At 38.7% G+C, this 22,182-nt stretch overlaps 1 protein-coding gene across 14 annotated transcripts in view; it reads left to right on the forward strand.

Annotated features, from left to right (window-relative positions):
- SOX5 (SRY-box transcription factor 5) overlaps positions 1–22,182 on the forward strand; it is a 913,923-nt gene that overhangs the window by 657,730 nt on the left and 234,011 nt on the right. For 12 of the 14 annotated variants that reach the window (XM_075602877.1, XM_075602886.1, XM_075602879.1 and 9 more), the window contains exon 1: positions 7–400. The exons of 1 other annotated variant lie outside the window; for it this stretch is intronic. In XM_075602877.1, coding sequence (XP_075458992.1) covers positions 363–400 — 38 coding nt within the window. In that variant the 5' untranslated portion in view covers positions 7–362. Of the gene's footprint in view, positions 1–6; positions 401–22,182 lie in introns of those variants that run through there. One more of the 14 variants, XM_075602892.1, reaches the window with a different exon arrangement.

The following is a 22,182-nucleotide window of genomic DNA, read 5'->3' on the forward strand; positions in this document are numbered from 1 at the left end:
AGCATCTCTAGGATCTGGGTGGCAGGGCAGGGATTAATAGGATCGCAGGGCAGGGATTAATAGGATCGCAGGGCAGGGATTAATAGGATCGCAGGGCAGTCAGTGAGCGTGCAGCAAGCCCCTCATCATCTGGTGGGGGGAGTCTTCCAAACAGGCTGTCCCTTTAAGAATCTGGTCAAGGATTCCTAGCTCTGTGTGTGTGTGTGTGTGTGTGAGTGAGTGTGTGTGTGTGTATGTGTGTGTGTGTGTGTGTGTCTATGAGAGAGAGAATACCAATCGGGTTAGGTTTGGACTCACTTGACAGGTTCACTTGGTGGCATCAGAGGAGACTGCTGTGACAAAGGGACCTGTGCTCCTCCAGCATGCTCACTGACCCTGACTTACCGCAGGAGTTTGAAAGGTGAGTGGAGTTTGGTTGTTGCTTTTGTTTCATGTAAATCCCGTATATTAACGTGCAAATAGTGCTTGCTCTGCCAAGAGGATCCGCCAAGAGCCATGCCCGGTGTGTGGGATTTGCATGGGATCACATTGCAGGGGATCCCTTTCCTTGCTGAGGATGGATCTCCAGTGCTTGGGACCCTGGGCTGAGGTCTTCTCAGTGGCCATGTCCCTGGCTATGATCAGGCTGCTGCTGCTGCCTCGTTGTCTCGTTGTCTTGCAATAAGAGGATGTGCCAGGCTTCAGTGGATTCATTTGCCTCCTTCTCAAAGGGAATTCTTGGTGTTTTCTTTTACATAATATAATTTCCTTGTAATGCAGATTGGTGTCAACGTGTAAATTCTGTTTGCCCCACTTTGAAACATGCATGTTATTTATTTGATACTGAGATCTATCTATCTATCTATCTATCTATCTATCTATCTATCTATCTATCTATCTATCTATCTATCTATCTCTATCTATATATATCTATATATATATATATATATATATATATATATTATGTGTTAAAGTTCTGCAATGGTGAAGCTTTCCTACTCATTCAGAAACGTGTGTTTAAGCAAATATTAATCTTCTAAAAAAAGAAATCCAAGTTTTCCATTGAGATATGCTCTGACTATAGAGAAATAAGCACATGTTAATAATCATCGATATGCGTGATAACAATTTGCAGAATATCTTCCAAAAGCTACAAACTACAGAGAATAGTTCATTTCCAAACCAGTTTTTCCTGATTTTAAACATTTTGAAAATATGCAAAACACACTTAATAATACAATAAACTAGCCTTTTCTATTTGAAACAGAAACCTGTTTCTACTGAAAATGAGTATTATTTGGATAGGATGATTGTACTTGAAAGTATAGGATTGAATGTAGTATTAGGATGGGCTTGTCCTTGATAGAAGTTTACACCGAGTTTTCAGAATGAATGCAGGAAGAATTATATTCATTCTTCTGCTTTTCTGATGAGCCAGAATTGCAGTGATGCTTTTAGCATTCCTCTTTACAAATAATATGCCACAGAAAATGACGCTGCAAACTTATTGAAGCGGCCAGATCCATCCACACATCACCCAGACCCATATACACTTACCAGCCTCAAAGAATTCATAGCATTTTGGAGAACGGCTCCAGGTAGTTGTTGGCATTTTAGGCAAAATGTGGTTATCCTCAGAAACAAAAGGACAATCTCTTTTATTTATATCCCTGAACCAAATGTCTGCAAGTAGAGTGACCGGCGAATCCTACATTTTAGACTTTTTTCCAATGTCCAAAGGTCAGTTTGGATATCTCTTTACTGATTGTATTTTATTCATTTGCCACCACTATTTTTTTGCAGTTATAAATGTCGAAGTAATAGAGATTGTTACTGTTTTCCCACCGCATATTTTTCATGTGCTTAATATCTGTTAAGTGACATATAATAGCACGTTTTTATGAATGATATGTTACACCAGTTCTACATGTGATATAATTGCTAGGTTATTCAGATTATTTGAAAATACATTGTAAGTTTGATCAGAGTTTGACTTCTGTTTTGTATGGAGGCAAAGAGAAGGCTTAGAAAAGACACATTAAAAACAATTGGAAGTGCTTGAATTTTAGTGCCAGTTCCTTGGTACAGTAGAGTCACACTGTCTTCCTCTTAGCGTTTCATAGGTATGGTCTCACTGTGCCTTTTAAATTCACTGCGTAATACTGTGTACAATGTCAGATCTATATAGGAAAAAGATATTTAGGAGGCAAACGAGGTTCCCTTTTATTGGTGAAATGATCATATATACTATGTATTCAATTATTTCCTACTTACAAGAACAATAAACATACAAGAAAAAGAAATAACTGCCCAAAATAAGAGTAATTTTTAAACCAGAGCCCAATCTTTGAAAAATCCTTGCTACCATCGTTTTTAAATTGCAGTCCATTGCCATTTAACTTAACTTTTTCAACGCCACCTTCCTGTTAATTGTAACACCTCTGTTCCTATCAAGTCAAATGTTTGTCAAATGAAATGTCCTGTTAAGTGCGCTGTCTAGCAGCTCACACATGCGCCTATATGTCCAGGGTATGTATTCTGCATTGCATCCTCAAATAAGTGCATAGTGTGTACAAAGTTTTAGAACTTTTTTAAAGAATAGAGTAACTTCCATATTCAGTGCTAACTTTCACTGTACTAGAGTGTTACACACATGGCAGTCAATATTTTGTATAGCTAAAGTACTATGCAATCTTAGTTGTGGTACATGATTCAACTTCTCTGCTCATTCATTTAATACTGTAGTCTGTGTTATTTATTTCTTGTGTAATCAGGGACATAGTTTACAGAGTATCTGAAGAACATTAGGAAACTAAAGGGTAGTATTGAGTTTTGTTTTAGTATAAGTATTGTACGGAAATATTGAAATCAACGCACTGACAGATCTGTCCTTCCTTTTCCTTCTGCTTTCACCCAGAAACACATCATTTTCGAAAGTGTGAAATGACAACTTCTTTAAAAATATTAGCCCATGTAAAAAAGCCATAGAGCAAAAATATAACAAGTTAAGTAAGCCTACAGTTGGCCAATCTACCGATATGATAGTAATGTCGGCATAATAAGAAATGACGATAAGTCGATATTGAATCTGTTGGATATTGTGGTATTGCTATCAGAAACGGGAGTCACTGATGTTTTACAGACAGATGGTGAATTGTAGTTTGGGACGCAGGAAAGAGAGAGATGCCAGGGAACCCGGGATTGTGGAAGCCCCCCTTCCCTGCGCTTAGCAGCATTTCCCCTTACCTCCAGGATCGCTGTGCCCCGTGTTTCTCCCATTCCCCTAATTTTCCCCCTTACCCCCATTCTGTTGTATAGGATTGGGTATATTATTTATTTTCCAATGTCGTTTATTTTAATACATTTACATATGTAACCAATGCTAAGACAAAATACCTTGCACATCATTTTTAACATTTATTATGAAAAAATGCTTTGAAGTAGTTCAGTTATGAACGTCTTCCGTTGTTTTTCTATTCTTTGTTTAGTGTTCTTTCCTATGCTTCCTATTCAATTGATATTTATCACGATCAATGTCGTTATCACGATACATTTCTCCATATCATTATCGATCGTGGGCACTGTTTTGCTCTTGCCCAGCCCTAGTTCAGCCAATGTTTTTTGAAGACAAGCTGCATTTCATGAAGTACATTACAGTTATTTTAATGTAACGCCACAGTCATAACACTGTCACATTTTCCTTTTGCTGTCTGCGGAATGACTTATACGCAGCGTATGCTCGGAAGAAGTTCCATTGAAGGAGTGTGGCACCTTTAACCAGCTACAATGCGTCGCTTTCTTCTCCAGCACGGAAGGGGTTATAGTGAAGTGACGAGCGAGCTTAGTCCTTGGCGGCAATCATTGTTTTTCTACATCACAATTGGCGCAAATGGGCACAGCATTAGCAGTTGGATGGCCCGTAGATAACAAAAGCAGGAGGATAAAGTAAGCCCCCATTGGGAAGGGAGAAATACACTTAGCTGCTGTAATACATAAGTCATTGCAGACACCCACTGAATTTATTTTGGGGTTATGGCAACAATGGCTAAATCAGAAATCATTTTCCTGTAAGCAAATCTCTGCAAAATCACTATTCCACGTTGTGCAATGTCCCAGCTCTCTGATCAGTTTGCTATTCTTTTTTTTTTCTGCAAAGATGATTTACCTGTTCACCATGATATCCTGTTCTCCTAAATCAGTGGTGCTCCACGCCAGTTCTCAAGGGCCACCAACAGGTCAGGTTTTAAAGATATCCCTGCTTCAGCACAGGTAGCTCAGTCAGTGGCTCAGTCAAAGACTGAGCCACTGATTGAGCCACCTGTGCTGAAGCTGAGATATCCTTTTAAACCTGACCTGTTGGGGAGTCTGGGTACTGGAGTTGAGCATCGCCATCCTAAATTATTCTTTTAAAAAAGGAATAAGCACTTAGCTTCTATGTCTTTGCTTAGAGTAAATTAGATCGCCGGCTAGTGAATGGAGCCTGGGATGTCAGATATAAGTAATGTACATTATGCAGTGCAAACTTCTAGTCCCAGCCCAGAAGTAGGGATTCATGGCAGCTTGTGGTACTCTTACTAAAACGGTCTATAGAAATGATTACATTCTAATAGAATATGTAGCGTGGCTACATATGCAGTGTTATTTCTATAGAATAGTCATTTTCATGTTCCTGCATGGTAATAGAAACACCATTACCTGTGACCTGCCCTGTGTCTACACTTCGTTCATTCTCTAGGTGGTAGGAAAGTAGTTGATAATAGATGGTTATACATTTGCCTGGATGTTTCACTTGATGTGTTATACAGGATTTAAAAGCGCCATATACAATCTACTTGCCCCTAGAACATATTGAATATTCGATCTGTAAGAAATATTACTAATGTTTAATCCCAGGTGCTTTCGTCTGCCTTGAAAACAATCTTTAGACATTGTTTATCATTGGTTTCTAAAGATTTTCAAGTGTTGGTGAAAGATACCCTGTCACATAGTATAATTCATGGCATTTACCTTTTTCGTTCTTATTTAATCATGCCTTGATCACAACCTCTCGTACAGATTAAGTGATCAAATCTTAATTCAAATACCACGTGTCCCATTTATTTTATGGGTTCAAATATTTAAGTCAGTTTACTGTGTCCAAATTATAAATTGGGATAGTCAGCAGTTTAGTAAACAGTCAGAATTTTTTAAATCCCACACTAGTTTTGTATAATACAACAGAAACACATCTGTGGTTCCTTAGAAAACATGATATGTAAGTCAGTGAATTTGTTTGGTTTTGTTTCCATTGTTTTGTGTATCCTCTAGCTGTTAAACGCATGATTAAAATACAAGAAAACTGTCAAAATCCTGTCATCGTAATGAGCATTGTATATGTAAAACTTAATTATGCCGACTGCATAACTTCAGTTTTATAAATACACTTTATTGTCAATGTGGAGTAACTCAATAATGGTTTGTCTTAATAATGTATATCCCTAAAATTATTTATATTTCTGGCTGTTCTTATTTTCTCTCTCATATGCATATATATATATACCGTATATATATATATATATATATATATATATATATATATAATATATGTGTTTGTGTGTGTGTGTGTGTGTGTGTGTATATATATATATATATATATACAGTATATATAATATATATCTGTGTATATATATATGTGTATGTGTATATGTATATGTATCTTTATATATATATATTGAGAGTGTGAGAGAGAATGTACATTTTTTACATCCCCTTCAGCTGGAATCTCACTCATCCTCCATCAGAACTAGGTTTTGGCTATGTGCTTTGAACTTTATTAACGATCACTTTGTCATTATCTTTCTTACTCTAAACATCTTTGTGCATTTTACGCATTACATCCATTAATACATGTAACCTACGAACATTGCTTATTATATTTACCTGCGGAGAATAAAAGCCCTAAGATTACCTCACCGGAGTTTAAACATGTAAGCCACATGTTGAACAGATGTTTGAAACATATGTGTTAGACAGCTGAGCTGTGTCTCTATGTAATGTTAGGTTTGCCCTATTTCTTCTGTGGGTACATGTTAATTGTATACTGTGGGTCAGGTTCCTAGAAAGAAGTTGAACATTACCGAGTACTCAATCACGTATTTAGGATTGTCATATTATTTTTTTTATTGTAGTTTCCTTTTAACGCAGCCTGCCATAAAATACAATTTTAATAAAGAATATACGCACAAAGGGAATGATTTCTAGATATTGTACTCTGAGTCAGTCACCACTACAGTATGTGTACAATCTCACAGATCCTATGAGGCTCACTATGTCTATCATCTTACGTGATGGAGGCATAATGAGATAAAGGGACAATAAGTTGATAACCGGGTCATTACTACTAGGGCGAGGATTCCAAATTGTCCAAAGAAACTCCCATAGATGTGATTAAGCACTTTGGATAACATAGAATTACCCCCTAAATATAGAGCATCTCTATAGTGCAACCCCATAAAGCTTCTACTTCTTAATGAATATATTATTTAAGAGTCCCAACACATAACCCATTTCCAGGTCTGCTATGCTAAGTTTGTGTAATATACCTGCCCACGCTGCTGCCCTGTAACTTATAAGGCACCCAACGACATATCTTTGTTTATTGGTAGATAAATGGAAATCAGAAGTGTTGCACTTGGAAGAAGCTGCATTTATTGGTGGTTTCCAATAAGATTCCATGACAAAAAATGTATAGACAATTGAAAGTAGTTGTACTTATTATTGTTTGATTTTGTAACTCTTTAAGTTGAGGTGCCAATGCTGAAACGTCTCTTCAACAAACTGCTTCTGAATGTTCTCTCCAGCTGCCTGCTCAGCTTAAAAGTTGGTTTGAGATTTTTTGTGTGTCCCAGAATCCTCCCTGCCATGATATAACTTGTACCCTCTCTATGCAGAAAACAGACGTTCAAAAGGTTCTGGTTAATATATTCGTTTATATTCAATACCAAACTGCATATAAATCCAAATAAAAAAAAAACTGCCTCTGGAAGCGTTCCAAGTTCTCTCTATTCACTTTCTTATACTTCTGGTATACATATCAATCATTAGGTAATTAGGCTTGTAATAACAATTTGCTTTTGTTTTTTCTTAACAGTCAGGCAGTCTCACATTTGCTTGCCTGCCTGTTTCCCTGTGTACATTTCTATTTACACAAGCATTTGAATGATACTGTGCTACTTTTCCCCCCGTATTAGTTATTTGTTAGAAAGTTACCAGAGTGAAACGCTGAACGTGATGAAATTGCATTTAACATTACTTGTACGAACTTGTTTTTTTTTTGTTTTTGTGGCAAGGTGAAAACCGACATCAGTTCAGAGATTGTTTTGTCAGCAGATGATACCAGAATAATACCACAAAATATGAAATATGAAAACATTGCTTGTTTCACTCTTTTATCAAACCTTTTTATGTTTTTATCAGTGACTCTTTCCTTTCCAGTTAAGCTATAACACTTGATGTTTTATTTTTTTTTAGCATATTAAAAAGTTAGCACCGTTTTTTCTCGCGGTAAATACAAGGATTTGCAGGGAAAGGTTTATTAAGCATTATAGAAGCTAGCAGAATATTTTGCACCTTGTTTGTAGTGTACAATTTACATAATGATTGACATTGTGTGGGGTTGTATTGCTTGCTTCATGATGTAGCAGTATACTGTAACGATGTTTCAAATATTCATTTTGCCGCCTTATCTGCTGAAGGAATATGCAAAGCTCTCTCTCTCTATATATATATGTCTGTCACTCGAATTCTATGAGTATAGCACAGGGGTGGGTAACGCCAGTCCTCAAGGGCCACCAACAGGTCAGGTTTTCAGAATTTCGCTGCTTCAGCACAGGTGGCACAGTCTTCGACTGCACCTTCTGTCATATCCTGAAAGCCTGGCCTGTTGGTGACCCTTGAGGACTGGAGTTGCCACCGCTGGTCTTGCCTAACAATGACTTTATAATATATCACTTTATCTTCAATGCTGAAATCATTTGCAAGGGGTTTCAGTCAAATGTGGATTGTAACTCTTTCATTGTATTTTTTTTATTAAGTATATACCCTATATACAGTTATTGCATGTTTATGAAACCCTTTATCAGACCAGCAGGGAAGCGATGCACAGATCTTTTAGTGCCTAAAACTAAACAGCAGTTTCTGTGACTTTATCAGAAGATGCCCTGGAACCTCTACTGAAAGAATAATGCTAATAATTGACTGTAAACCTTTGGGATTGTTCTGGCCCGTTTCTCAGGAGTACGCTAAAAGCAAATTTAATTAATATTGTAACTCAACTGACTGTGATTTCTAGTTTTTTGTCATGTTGATTTACTCTGTTATTCAAGATGTTTCTAGCGCTACAATAAGTGTTGTAGACCCCTGCAACACACCGCGTGTTATGCTGCTTTGGCATTAGAGGGGTTAATGTTGATAGCTCTGTCACGTAACCCCTGCACTATACCAATAGTACCATTATTAGAATAATCCTCACTGTCACTTTGTCTTGTGTACTATAGGGCCCATGAATGCAATGTATGTTTTTCAAACTTAACGGCAGATCCTCAGAAGATCGCTCATTTCTTTTAAGGTTACGTTGCCTCATTTTAGCGTACTCATATCCGTAACGTATATCCCCAAAGCTGCTTAAGGCTATGCTGTTCACCCATTTCCCTTAGAAATACGGGAACCTTGAATTGTAACGGACAGTTTGGCTTCTTCATATGCAAATGGTATGGTAATGAGCACTTTACCTACCAACGGAGACCCCCAGACCTCCGGGACTGTTAACGTTGTGCTAATAACGCTCCGATATTTAGCGCCTGCAGAAAGCCGCCCTTACTCACTTCTAAACCCGGAGGAGCATTGTGTTATTTCTACAATAACCTACAAGTGGAAAAGGAAGGGCTTGAGTGGTAACCATAGGAATAGATTGTATAGGAATTAACCCTTTCATGATATGTGTTATACTAACAGATATATAGTGGAACATAAAAAAGCTGAAAACAGCAACAAATTAATATATATATATATATATATATTTTTTAAAGGGATTAACTAAATGTTGTTTTTTGTATAAACAATTTTTTTATGAGTTTTGTACAGTAAAATAAAACATACAAGTTATACAGTAGGGAACCAAAGGACCCAGAAGAGTCTTGGAATCATACGTCACAATTAATTTTGTATATGTGTATATATATATATATATATATTTATATAAATATATATATATATATATATATATACATACTTAGGGGAAAAAAAGAGGATAAAATTTAAAAAAATTGGGGGGGTTGGAGGACAGCAATCTTTGATTATAATTTCCAGAGTTAAAATAACACGATCTCTCCTATCCCCTTCGCAAACCCTCTTTCTGGCTTTAAATTTTGTATACTATGTTGTTTACTAGCGTAATTAAACGCTAGATATGTTTATTTGGCCTACTATTGTACGTATAATTTATGGTATGAAGTCTGAGTTTACCAGAATGAATATACATACTGTATAAGGAAATTATTTTCAAGGAGACAGAAGTAACCAAACTATGTAATTACACACAGTTCAGGCTTTTTTTTTTGGTAAAAGCCATTATAATTTTTTTTACATATATAATATTCTAACTAGTATAGTATACTGACGTTCCCTAGTAACGTTCCTTCCTAATGCGCATGCGCTGTGTATTTTGTGGGCTAAGGTAATCCCGTTCTTCCAGGTAATGTTACTTTGGTCGTTTTGCTAACGGACCTTACTGCTGCATATCATTAGCCTTGAGGATACTCGTTAATAAGGAGGAAAATAAGGTCCGTTACCTAATTAGATCTGAGGATCTACCACTTAGAGCAGGGGTGAGCAACTCCAGTCCCCAAGGCTCCCCAACAGGTCAGGTTTTCATGATATCCATGCTGAACCAAAGGTGGGTCAATCAGTGGCTCAGTCTAAGACTGAATCACTGATTGAGCCAACTGTGCTGAAGCAGGAATACCCTGAAAACCTGACCTGTTAGTGGCCCTTGAGGACTGGAGTTACCCACCCCTGCCTTAGAGGCGAAAGACCATTCTTTTTTGTTTTGTTTTTTTGCAATAAGATGAATTAATAATAAAGAATTGCATGCGTGTACGTAGATTCTGAGCACGCGTGTACGTAGATTCTGAGCACGCGTGTACGAGATTTTGAGCACGCGTGTACGTAGATTCTGAGCACGCGTGCACGAGATTTTGAGCACGCGTGTACGTAGATGTTGAGCATGCGTGTTCTCCTGTGATGTTTGCTATTGTACGGATGTTCACACACAAGTTTGACTTCTGTATATGTTGGGAAGTTTAAAATCAGCGCAAAAGCTATTTTGCGTATAAGGAAAGGCTTGAGCTTGGAAACGTTGTGTAAATACTAATATATATAAAGAAATCTGCTAGCCTGGAGTGCCAAATTCATCCTGACACTTCACAAAACCCCCAATCCAGATAAACAACATGGGGAACAAATATATAGTGGAACATTCCTTGCTATGTGTTTTTGTTGTTTTAATGTCTGTATTAAGTGAGACATGCGGATGCGGTGAATACAGTTTTTCCCTAACCATAAAAAGGGTTATTCATTACTTTTTTTTCATGGACGTTCTCTCTCCAGTCTGTGACACATATCAGCAAATAGTTTTCTTTGTAAAAAAAAAAAAGTGAAAGTGGCAAAGAAAAAAGGGCACTGAGACATCCTTATCGTCAGATAGCACACATGCTATAAATTGCCTGTTTGTAAACCCGATAGAAACGTAACATGAATCTCTGCCCCAGACCGAGGCTTATGTTGCTTTGCTTTGAAATGACAGTCAGGCTCCATCAGCAATGGAGACGAGGCTCATTGTAAACACACACGCAATAGAAAAAGCAACTGCAGTGATTGAGTTGGAAGCCTCTTTATTCTGTACGTAGCAATATGTTGCAGACCTGGCCAGCGCTGAGACGCGGAAGGGCCAGTATCAGGTTAACTTTCTGTAAAGAAAAGGAAACTGGGTTCTTTGCCAGGGCTGCAATTTGGGGATAGTTCCAGCAGTTGAATTTTTTTTATTTTGAAATATAGAATAGCGATCCTTATTTCATTTACACACCAAGGTGGGTAATTGTACTTCAATGAGGATTTCAGGCCAGAGACTGACGCTTTGGACAGAATAGAAGAGGGGGTAACTGGTCCACTTTATATTTTAATATCCAGGGATGAAAGGAGGATTGACCCTTTCTGTTTTGTAGCATAATTATACTGTATTTTGATTTTTTTTCTAATATACAGTACAGTCCAAAAAGCTTTCCTATTAATTAGATTGTAAGCTCTTCGCACTGACTCCTTTTCCTAAATGTGACTTATGTCTAAAGCGCTCCTTCCGATTATGCGTTATTTGTTATTTATATTATTATGTCACGTGTGTTACTGCTGTGACGCTGTGGACATTAATGGCGCTATATAAATAAAGATATACATACAATATCTAACAAATGTAAGATTTATTCATTTATAATCGGGCAGATTACCATTACTTTTTTAAAGCCACTACAATCATTAGGTAGTTCCACTGTTTCCACGCTCGCAAGCTTTGGGCAGTTAATGTGTATTTATTTATTTATACACTTATGTTACCAGTAAAGTAGTGAGTGCCTTGAGCGTTACCTCTCGTTTATAAGAACAAATCTAGTGCTTTACATTATAAAGGGCTTCTGTCACCAAACCATTTCTTAACATCACCGGACACTGAGTCCCACACTGGTGACAGAAGAATGTATTCTGAGCTGCATGTCCCGTTAGTAGTGTTATGCAGATACTGTAGGTACATGAGGAAGCATCCCCGCTGACCGCACCTTTACCCAGTGACTGGTCAGTGGCAGAGGCGGCTGCAATGCATCACAATGCGCCTGCTGACCTACGAAAGGTTGAGCCTTCAGATTCCTGGTGTCTAGCAATAAATGTAATAAATATATTTGTACTTACTCCAATGGCCCTTCAGTACTAACCAAGCAAATTCAGTGACCCATTATATAAATGAATCCTTGCTGCAATGTGATCAGCTTAGCTAATGCAAAACAGTTATTGACGTGCAAACAAGACAGCTAATCAATACATTGGTATTGTATTTCTCTTATTTTTCTTAGGTGCTTTCCTTAAATATATGTATAATGCTGCCCTTAAATCCTATTACTTAGCCTTAATAATGCGAAATCTCTAGTTATATACATAGTATGTTTGCTCTGTACCTTGGATAAAGATAATGTTAATTCATTTAGCTGTGCACGTAGGATCAATTTAGCTGTGCACGTAGGATCCATTTGGCAGTGCACGTAGGACCCATTTAGCAGTGCACGTAGGACCCATTTAGCAGTGCACGTAGGACCCATTTAGCTGTGCACGTAGGATCAATTTAGCAGTGCACATAGGATCCATTTAGCAGTGCACGTAGGATCCATTTAGCAGTGCACGTAGGATCCATTTAGCAGTGCACGTAGGACCCATTTAGCAGTGCACGTAGGACCCATTTAGCAGTGCACATAGGACTCATCAAGCACTAAAATGCCTAATATCAGTGATCAAAATAGCCTAAAACAGTAGCAATACTGTGATTCTTTTATTTTTTGTTTAGAGCAGGAGTGGTCAACTCCAGTCCTCACGGCCGCCTACAGGGCGAGGTTTTCTGGGTATCCCTGCTTCAGCACAGGTGGCTCAATCAGTCCCAGCTCCAGCACAGGTGACTCAATCAGTAGCTCAGTCTTCGACAGTAAAATAAAACATACAAGTTATACAGCAGGGAACCGAAGGACCCATAAAAGCCTTGGAATTATACGTCACATTTTATTTATATATATATATATATATATATATATATATATATATATATATATACAGTATATATAAAAAAAATTACACACACGCACACTGAGGGGAAAAAGAGGATAAAATATAATTTGGGGGGTACCAGCAATCTTTGATTATAATTTCCAGAGTTAAAATAACACTCTCTCTCCTATCCCCCAATCCCTCTTCAGTTCTTCGACTGAGCCACCTGTGCTAAAGCAGGGATATTCAGAAAACCTGGCCTGTTAGTGGCCCTTGAGGAGTGGAGTTGGACACCCCAGGTTTAGAGGGACAGATGCTTAAAATAAATGTTGCATCCATTCCCCCTAATTAATTTTATTCACAATAATAAATGCCCTGTTTCCTTTACCGGCATTGCATTGTAACACATAAGGTGTTCCAGGCGCCAAGTCCCGAATCTCTTATTTCAAAATCTATCATTTTTTGGCGTTGTGTTTTCAATCAGTTTTCAGATGCACTGTCACTCTTGTCTGTCTTTTGGAGGCGGAATCTTCTTATAGTGTCTACAGTTTTTGGGAACTGACCAACAATAAAATAGTCTTATCATTTCCTTACATAGAAATAGGTAGGTTTGATGCCTATATATTCAGTGGTTTGAAACATTCTAATGAAAAATGCTTGTTGCATTTTAATACGTTAAAAATGTAATTCAGAGTTGTTTAATAAAAAAACATTGCTACAAGTATTTCCTCATAGTACAGAACTGATATATTAAACAAACAAACAAACACATGTATCATATTGCTTGGTCTGCAGCTTTAAAAGGTAACCAGAATATGGTAAAAATTTACCCTAAAAACAAATTTGCAAACATTTTAATCAACCGTTTCCCTGTCCAAGGGGCTCAGTAACGCATTGCAATGCTTTGCTCACCCCTCCGGCAGCAAACACATGAAATGTTTGATGTCCCAATCTTCTAGTTGCCTTTTTGAACGAGGAAATGCTTTTTACTGAAGTTTTTCTAGTTTTGGTACATTCCTAATCCGGAGTTTTTTTTTTTTTTTTTTTTACAAGTGTGCAAATGCGGTGGATTGAGTTACACGGGGCCGTCGATGCGCCCCGTCCCGCATGTGGGGAACAGTAAAACCAATAGGTGGTAAATAGAAAGAATCCCTATAAAGTTATTTATTGATTTCAGTTGCCTAATGCATTCTTTATGCACTTCTTGTGGTGTAAAGGCGTGAAGACAGATTTCTTTCTGCGGCATTTATTCCAGGTCTTAAACTTCAAGCAGTCCCGAAAACGTTTTCTAGCCCCTTTCATCATGCGTCTGCAAAATGTGGCAGAAAGTTCTGATTGTATTGATCAGCTATAGGGCCGGAATGGACACTGTATATGTCTCCTCTGGGCCTGAAGGTGACACAGAACGCATCAGCGTTCATTCAAGACCCAGCATATACTTCTTGTGGACATAAGCTGGACACTTGAATTTTTTTAACCAAATACTAGATTGCGTGTATATATATATATATATATATATATATATATATATATATATATATACAGTATATATATATTTCTTTGTGTGTGTGTATGTATATATATATATATATATATATATATATATATATATATATATATATATATATATATATAGTACAGAAATAAATCAGCGCAATATATAATCAATATGTTATAATATGAATAAAGTGCTATAAGTGCAGTAGAATATTAAAGACAAATATAGAATATAATTTATGGGTGTTCAATATTTGAGTCTACTATATGAATACATGAATATCTGAACATACAAAACAATAAATTAAAAAAATGTAAGTTTTATTTTTTAGGTGTAGATGATATACATATAGATTTATTTTTAGGTGTAGATGATATACATATATATTTATTTTTAGGTGTAGATGATATACATATAGATTTATTTTTAGGTGTAGATGATATACATATATATTTATTTTTAGGTGTAGATGATATACACATATATATTTATTTTCAGGTATAGATGATATACTTATATATTTATTTTTAGGTGTAGATGATATACATATAGATTTATTTCTAGGTGTAGATGATATACATATAGATTTATTTTTAGGTGTAGATGATATACATATATATTTATTTTTAGGTGTAGATGATATACATATATATTTTACACTATATCTAACACTGCAATAGAAATACCGTATAGGGAAGATAAGAGTACAGATAAGATAAGTGCATTAAGACAAAAAAGTCTAGCACGGGTGCGCAAACTGGGGGGTGCAACATTCTCTGCAGGGGGGGGGGGGGTGGGGTGTGGCGTGTAGAGGCCCCGCGTGCTTCCCGAAGGCATTTAAATTAAATGCCGGGGGAGCGGCGAAGGCCTCTGTAAACTTCATGTCCCTGGGCTCAGACGGCTTCTGGAGACGCTGCGTCACGTGACGCTGCGTCACCATGGCAACGTGACGCCAGACCGCTGGAGCCAAGGTAAGGAGGGAGGACGCAAGGAGGGGGGGAGAGCAGACGGGGTGGGTCTAGGGTAAAATGATTGCGCCCCCCCTAGTCTAACAGAAACAGTAGGAGTACATTTGAGTGCAATGGTTAGAGCTGGTATAAGAACATACAGACTATCCTTTACGGAGCAGTTGTCATCCAGGACGATTCAAATGCTTTGCTGAATAGGTGAGTTTTCAGATGAGTTTTGAAGTTAGAGAGAGAAGGTTCTCGGCGAAGATTATGAGAGAGCGTGCAACATGTGAGAAGGGTTGTATGTGGGAGCGGACAAGGGACACAAGGGGCAGAGAGAAGACAGGTCCCAGCAGAGCTTAGTAAGAGAGTTGGGTTCTAGATATAAAGAAGGGCAGGGGAGTGGAGAGCCGTGGCAGAGAGAACGATCATTGTGTAGCGAATGTGGAGTTCAATAGGGAGCCAGCAAAGCGTTTTCAGGACGAGAAAGGCAGAGAGAGGAGAGTGAGGTGATCTTCGCAGTAGGAAGCTGCGAGGTGGTGAGGCCAGTAAGGAGAAGGTTGCAGTAGTCCAGGCGGGAGATCATGCGTTGGCATTTTAGTACTAGCGAAATGAAAAGGGTCGTATTTCAGCAATATTGCAGCGAAAGAAGCAGCAAGATTTAGCAATAGTACAGTTAGGTGAGGTAATAACAAGAAAGAAGGGTCAACAAACCTACACAGCGGCTTGGGGAACTGGATGGATTGTCATGTTACTGACTGTGATGGAAAAGGGCACAATGAGGCCTGATTTAGGTGGGATTATGAGAAACCCCAACAAGTGTGTTTCCAGTTTGCTGTATTACCTTATCACCTATTCAAACAGTGTAGAACCGGACGTTTTTCATGTGACTCAGACTGCAATTCCGTATTGTTACTTCTATACCTTCAAATCAATAGCCTACGTACAGTACCTCGTGTGTGGGTCAGGGTGCTGTCCTTTAGAACAGGTCTTACAGCAACTTGGGTGCGAATGTGCAGTGAGAAGCATCATGTGTAGTCACATGATGTCTTAGCTCTGAGCCATTCTGCAAAAATGATTATAGATCTTTCTAGGAAATGTAGATACGGAGATAATACACGCTACACTATGTGTGGTAGGTACAGGGGCTGTGTAATGCATTGAGATTCAGTTTGGCAGTGAGGGGGTTAATGTTTTATACTTATCTTACTCCTGGAAACTTCCAAGTTTGGAAACAGTTTTTGGCAAGTTGATGGTATAAATTGTTTCTATCTCCTATTCTTTTTAGGTAGTGCTGCACGTTAAAGTATACATCGTTTTACAGTCACACTCCCACTTTACTAACATGGTGTAGTACGGGCTTCTGCGTGCCGCGCTTTTGACGTTCCTGTCATTATTTCGGTACCGTATTTCCTGGTAAATAACAGAGAGAGAGAGGGAAGAGGTGCTTCGAACATGTGGAGTTTCACAGTCAGGGAGGGCTCCAAAACCAAACTGAAAGCACAAGTACAGTACGTGTAGTACAACATACTGTCCCAAACACTAAAGAGTGCACATCCATATGGGAACCTGAAAAAGGAAGGAAAGACAGTATTATTAATATTATTATTATTAAGTACCTGCCTATATTTATAAAAAGTGACTTGGTCTAAGCCTTTAGGAAGTGGCCCAGCTGAAAGCAGTAAAGTGTGCTTTCAGGCAAAAGGTAATCTTAAAAATACCATTCTTTAGCCATTGATCGAAGAGTGTTAAAACAAATCAAGGTTCTTTTCTGAAATGCAGGAATGTAATCATGATAGACAGAAGGATCTTTATATCCATTTATCTTAAGCCTTATTTTGTAAGAGCACAATTGCAGAGAATGTTTTGGAAATCTGACAGTAAGATAAACCACATGTCACAGAACTGACTCTAAACATTTATGTGGCATTAAGAATGTCACTGTTAAAAAGACAGTTCCTTTTCTGTATTCATGCGTGTGGAAGACGAAATCATTTTGTACATAGCGCTGTTTACGTGATTGCAGGACGACACAGTGCTGCCACCGAAGCGCTTTCAAACTAATTGTACATACAGGCACATGGATATTAAATAACGGAAAGTAGCATGCACTGGCTTCTGAATTAACCATTTCCAGGGCCAATCAGTAGCTTAGATATCCCTGCTTCAGCACAGGTGACTTAATCAGTTGCTAACTCTTTGACTGCACCACCTGTGCTGAAGCAGGGATATCCAGAAAACCTGACCTGTTGGAAGTCTTGAGAACTGGAGTTGGCCACTCCTGGCTTAGATGCGAAACTACTACGAGGGTGGCCACAGTCAGTCAACGCCTCAATCTAACACAAACCTGCCCTCTGTTCTGCATACACTCCCAGTCTTCTAACACAAAGCTCCAGTTTGCTTACTGCGTAAAGGCTACCCGCGTATAGAAAGGTACTGTTCAAATCCTAAATGAGGTCACGTTACCGATAACTTAATTAACTTGCCACTTTAAGGACTGAAGGAAGCAAACCACCTCCATGTATCCAATGTACTTCAGCAGTGCAGGGGTTAATACAGCCACGGTTTAGGTCTACCTGTAGCTTTTTATTGTAAGCACAAATCTAGTCGGTCTCTTTTTTCCAACTGGTACCACATATGAGCGATCTGCTGCAGTAACATTTGGGGGATTGCTCTGTATCAGCTGACCAGGCGTGATTCCCGAACATCTCAATATTCTGCCACTTTGTTGTGTTGGGGGCATGCAAATGTGTCTGGTTAAGTGCACAGCACAGTTAGGGGTAGTTGCTTGGACAGTGCGGGAAGCACGACAGATCAATTAGGAAGTTAATAGACTATCTGAAAGTCTGATTTGGCAGGATCAGCGCAGTGCAAGATATGATGATAATGAATGATTGAATTAAGACCATTTCTTTACATTTCCTCTATCAGTATGATTGTCTCATGCTTCTGTTACACCCGCAAACTTCCAGGCTTGGAAACCATTCTGGAAGTTTATGGTGTAACTTGTGGCTCAGTGTTGTGGCACATTACATTGTATTAGCCGGGACTCTCACTATTATAATCTGAAAATGAGTCACTTATCGAAGCTGTTAAAACATTGTCAGCAAAGAATAATTTACCGGGATCAACCCCAAGTCTTTTAGGGCTGAAAAGGCAAAACATGCATAGCAATGTCAGTCAAAGACTGAGCCACTGATTGAGCCACCTGTGCTGAAGCAGGGATATCCTTCAAACCTGACCTGTTGGGGGGGGGACTTGAGGACGGGAGTTGGGAGATGCCCCCGCTCGGACAGATCGTGTATAAAACCTAGTGCAACAGCTCTGAAGTGATTCGGTTTGGATGCTTTTCTCTCTTCTGCTCCCTCGACTTGTCCGCATTTCCAGGTGCTTTGCTTGCTTGTCAGGATCGGCTAGCACTGTGCTGGACAGAGGAATATCCCTTTTTACTGGGGATCCTGCAGGATCGGACATGTCACAAAACAATGAGCTGCATTATTTACAGCAGACTTGGGGTTTTGCTCCTTTGAGACAGTGTATAGTAAAGGCTTCTCGGTTGTCACCACTCATTGCTTTTGATTTGTTTGACAAATCAAATAATACAACCACTTTGCTTTTTGCATTGCAGCAAAGTGGTTATGAATGTATGTAAGGGTTAACAAATGTATAGAGATTGGCAATTAAATAAAAGCTGTTCACTCTTTATTGTATTGTACAACCAAATGTGTTTGATTCTCCAAATATGTTAAACAGCTTAATGTTTCTCTACCCCAAAAAAGTCCCTTTCTGCATCAAGTGGCTAAATTAATATTAATGAATATTATTATTGTATTTTTAACTGTACATAGCGATTTACTCTTTATAAATACACAGTATTAATACAGGGTTGTATAGTCATAAAAAGGTCAGAACTCCAGGCATAAATGCTGTTTGAAATCTGAAGAGCTTCTGTAAGCATTTTGAATCACCCATTTTATAGTTCTATATTTATAGTGACTATAATATATAATTTACAGTGCCTGGTTTTATAGTGTTTGCACTAAATATTGCATCCAACATTGCAGTCTATGCAAATCTTTTGGCTTTTCAGCCCTGAAAAGACGCGTGATTGATTGTACATCTCGGAGGTGTTGTTCATGTTAACTGATGCTGAACACGTACAATGATAAGCATGCCCTTTTGCGTTTCACACTACCATAGGATAAACTCAGATGTAGCCAGCTCCAGTCCTCAAGTGCTACCAACAGTTCAGGTTTTCTGGATATCCCTGCTTCAGCACAGGTGGTGCAGTCCTCGAATAAGCCACTGATTGACCCACCTGTGCTGAAGCAGGGATATCCTGAAAACCTGACCTGTTGGTAGCTCTTGTGGACTGGAGTTGGCCACCGCAGGGATAAACTTTCATTTGTTCTAAGTTGCCTGAAACCATTAAGCACTTTAGTATCGCTTTTACAAAGGAGCAACGTTAGGAGAGGCATATACTTCCGTTTCTTTCGTTTACAATCAAGGGCATCGAAATAATGCTTCAAACGTTAGAGTTTTGGAAATAATTAAGTGAGACATATGGAGGGTTTTAAAGTGTGTTTGTGTGGGCGTGTAATTAGTCCAGCAATCCAGATTCAGGCACATGGTGTGTGGACGCTCTCTCTCACATGCAACCAAAGACAAACATCACAGTTTATTCTGCCTAAGAAACTTTTGACTAGGTTGTGACCAGACATTAAAAAATGGTATGGTGGGTAAAAAAAAGAAGTGACAAAAACCCTCCACCGAACAGTAAATAAAAATACCCGACATGTCTCAGACAGGTACATATCCCTGTCTTTCCCTATTATCGCTTAGCAAACAATGCTTCCACATAAAGGGGAAAGAGAGGCTTGCAGTCCCGTCTGAGACATGCAGTGGTATTTCTTATTTACTGAATGGGTTGTGGAAAGCCAGGAATAAATATGTGAATGTATGAGGTGTTTAGCAGTAAGCAAGCTAACCAGTTTTCTAATTTAGCCAGTTCCCCTATTAATACAACTTCACACTTTGCCAGGTAAAAGGACAAGGCTCATGGTGTCTTTGAAAATAATCTGGGGGGCACACGCACTGCTGTTTTAGTTGTTATAAGAGAGAAGTTAAAGCAGCACTTTATGTGTGGGGACAAAAAGGTAATCTGTTAAGAGTTCTTGCAAAAGAAAATGCTGTATATTAATACATTTGTAGACTTGGGAGCTCCGATAATTGCAAACTAGAAAGTTCTTCTCCAAAGTGGTCTTTGTTTTCAGTAGATGAATGTACAAGAAAGGCGGTTTTAGGTGTAGACTTTGGGGAAGTAGCAGCTATAAGTCTTAGGGAAGTTGTATGAGTTTTTTGGGGGTCTCCCTTCTTTTATTAAAAAAAACTTTAGGTGTTTGTAATGCGCAGCCATGCTCGGTACTGCCTTATATTGCAGCATTTACATTTTGTAGGGGGGTTTCCCAAACTTGAAACGCTACTTTAAATGGGGAATGCCGACATGCCAGCTTGTATCATAAATCAAAACACAAGCACAGCAATATTATTGTGACAAGGAGTAGGATTAGTGTGATACCTCATGGCATGGACCATATGGGTTCCATGTGCCGGCCCGGCAGTCTTCATACGGAAATATGAATAATGCACAAAATGACTTTTGTTAAAAACCGTTCTGACACAGTTAGTGTGAATGATGGTACCCTCGGCTATTTAACACAGGCGTCCGTTTGTAATATTGGCCCCCAGACTACTAGTTTAATTTCTGAACGATGCCCTTCTTCACTCTGTATTAAAAACATTTAACAGGGAGAAAACATGGAAGAGTTTTCCATTTGAAAGGCATAGAAATCCTTCATGTCCCAATCACAGGTACTGCAGTATATTTTCTGTAGTTACAGTAACACCCCAAAAATACTGCACTGAGTGGGTGATGGGTCGGCCTAGTTTTGGGGCATGTGATGTTTGAGATCCAAGTTTAACATAGTACAGTTTTTCATTGTCTTGCAGTGTTAGAGCGGGAACCAATATGTTTACCTATGCACTTTGTATATCTTCCGTCTATATGCACATTACAAAACAATCAAGTGTTTAGGCAGCATTTGATTTTATCACGTTTATCAATATATTTGTTACGCCTTATTTTTGTTTCACTCTGTATACACATTATGCCGTTAGAGGGATAAAGGAGTTAGCACCCATTAATTATAATAATAATTGTTTGTTCTTGTATAGTGCTGCTAGTTTTACATAGCGCTTTACAGAGACATTTTGCAGGCACAGGTCCCTGCCCCGTGGAGCTTACAATCTATGTTTTTGGTGCTTGAGGCACAGGGAGATAAAGTGACTTGCCCAATGTCACAAGGAGCCGACACCGGGAATTGAACCAGGTTCCCCTGCTTCAAACTCGGTGACCAATCAGTGTCTTTACTCACTGAGCCACTCCTTCTCCATTAAGGACTAGATCGTGCAGGACTCAGTCAGTCTTAAGCCTTGTGTTGAGATGAAATTGGGTTATGCTGGGACAAGCGCTGTTAGTGAACATGTGACTAATACAAAGCGCTCCTGTGTCTTATTTTTATGGTTGCCACATGTTACTAGGGCAGGCGTAAGCAACTCCACCCCTGATCTAGGGGGAAGCCTTAATTAATTATGCATATGTAAAGCAAAATGATACAATTTTAGGGTTCAAAGTCTTGCGTGCAAAATAAGTAGCAAAATAAGTGTCATCATGTGTAGGTAATAATTAGATAGTAAGCTCTTTGCACATGGTTGCTGAAGCAGGGATGTCCTTAAACTGACCTGTTGGTGGCCCTTGAGGACTGGAGTTGTCCACCCCATAACTAGTGTGATGATGCTGAACAGCACTAAGACCAAAACCTTTCTCCACCTCCAGACATGGCCTTTAGCGCTCATGGGAAGAGA

Source organism: Ascaphus truei, chromosome 5 (genome assembly GCF_040206685.1).
Source record: "Ascaphus truei isolate aAscTru1 chromosome 5, aAscTru1.hap1, whole genome shotgun sequence".
NCBI classification, from domain to species: domain Eukaryota; kingdom Metazoa; phylum Chordata; class Amphibia; order Anura; family Ascaphidae; genus Ascaphus; species Ascaphus truei.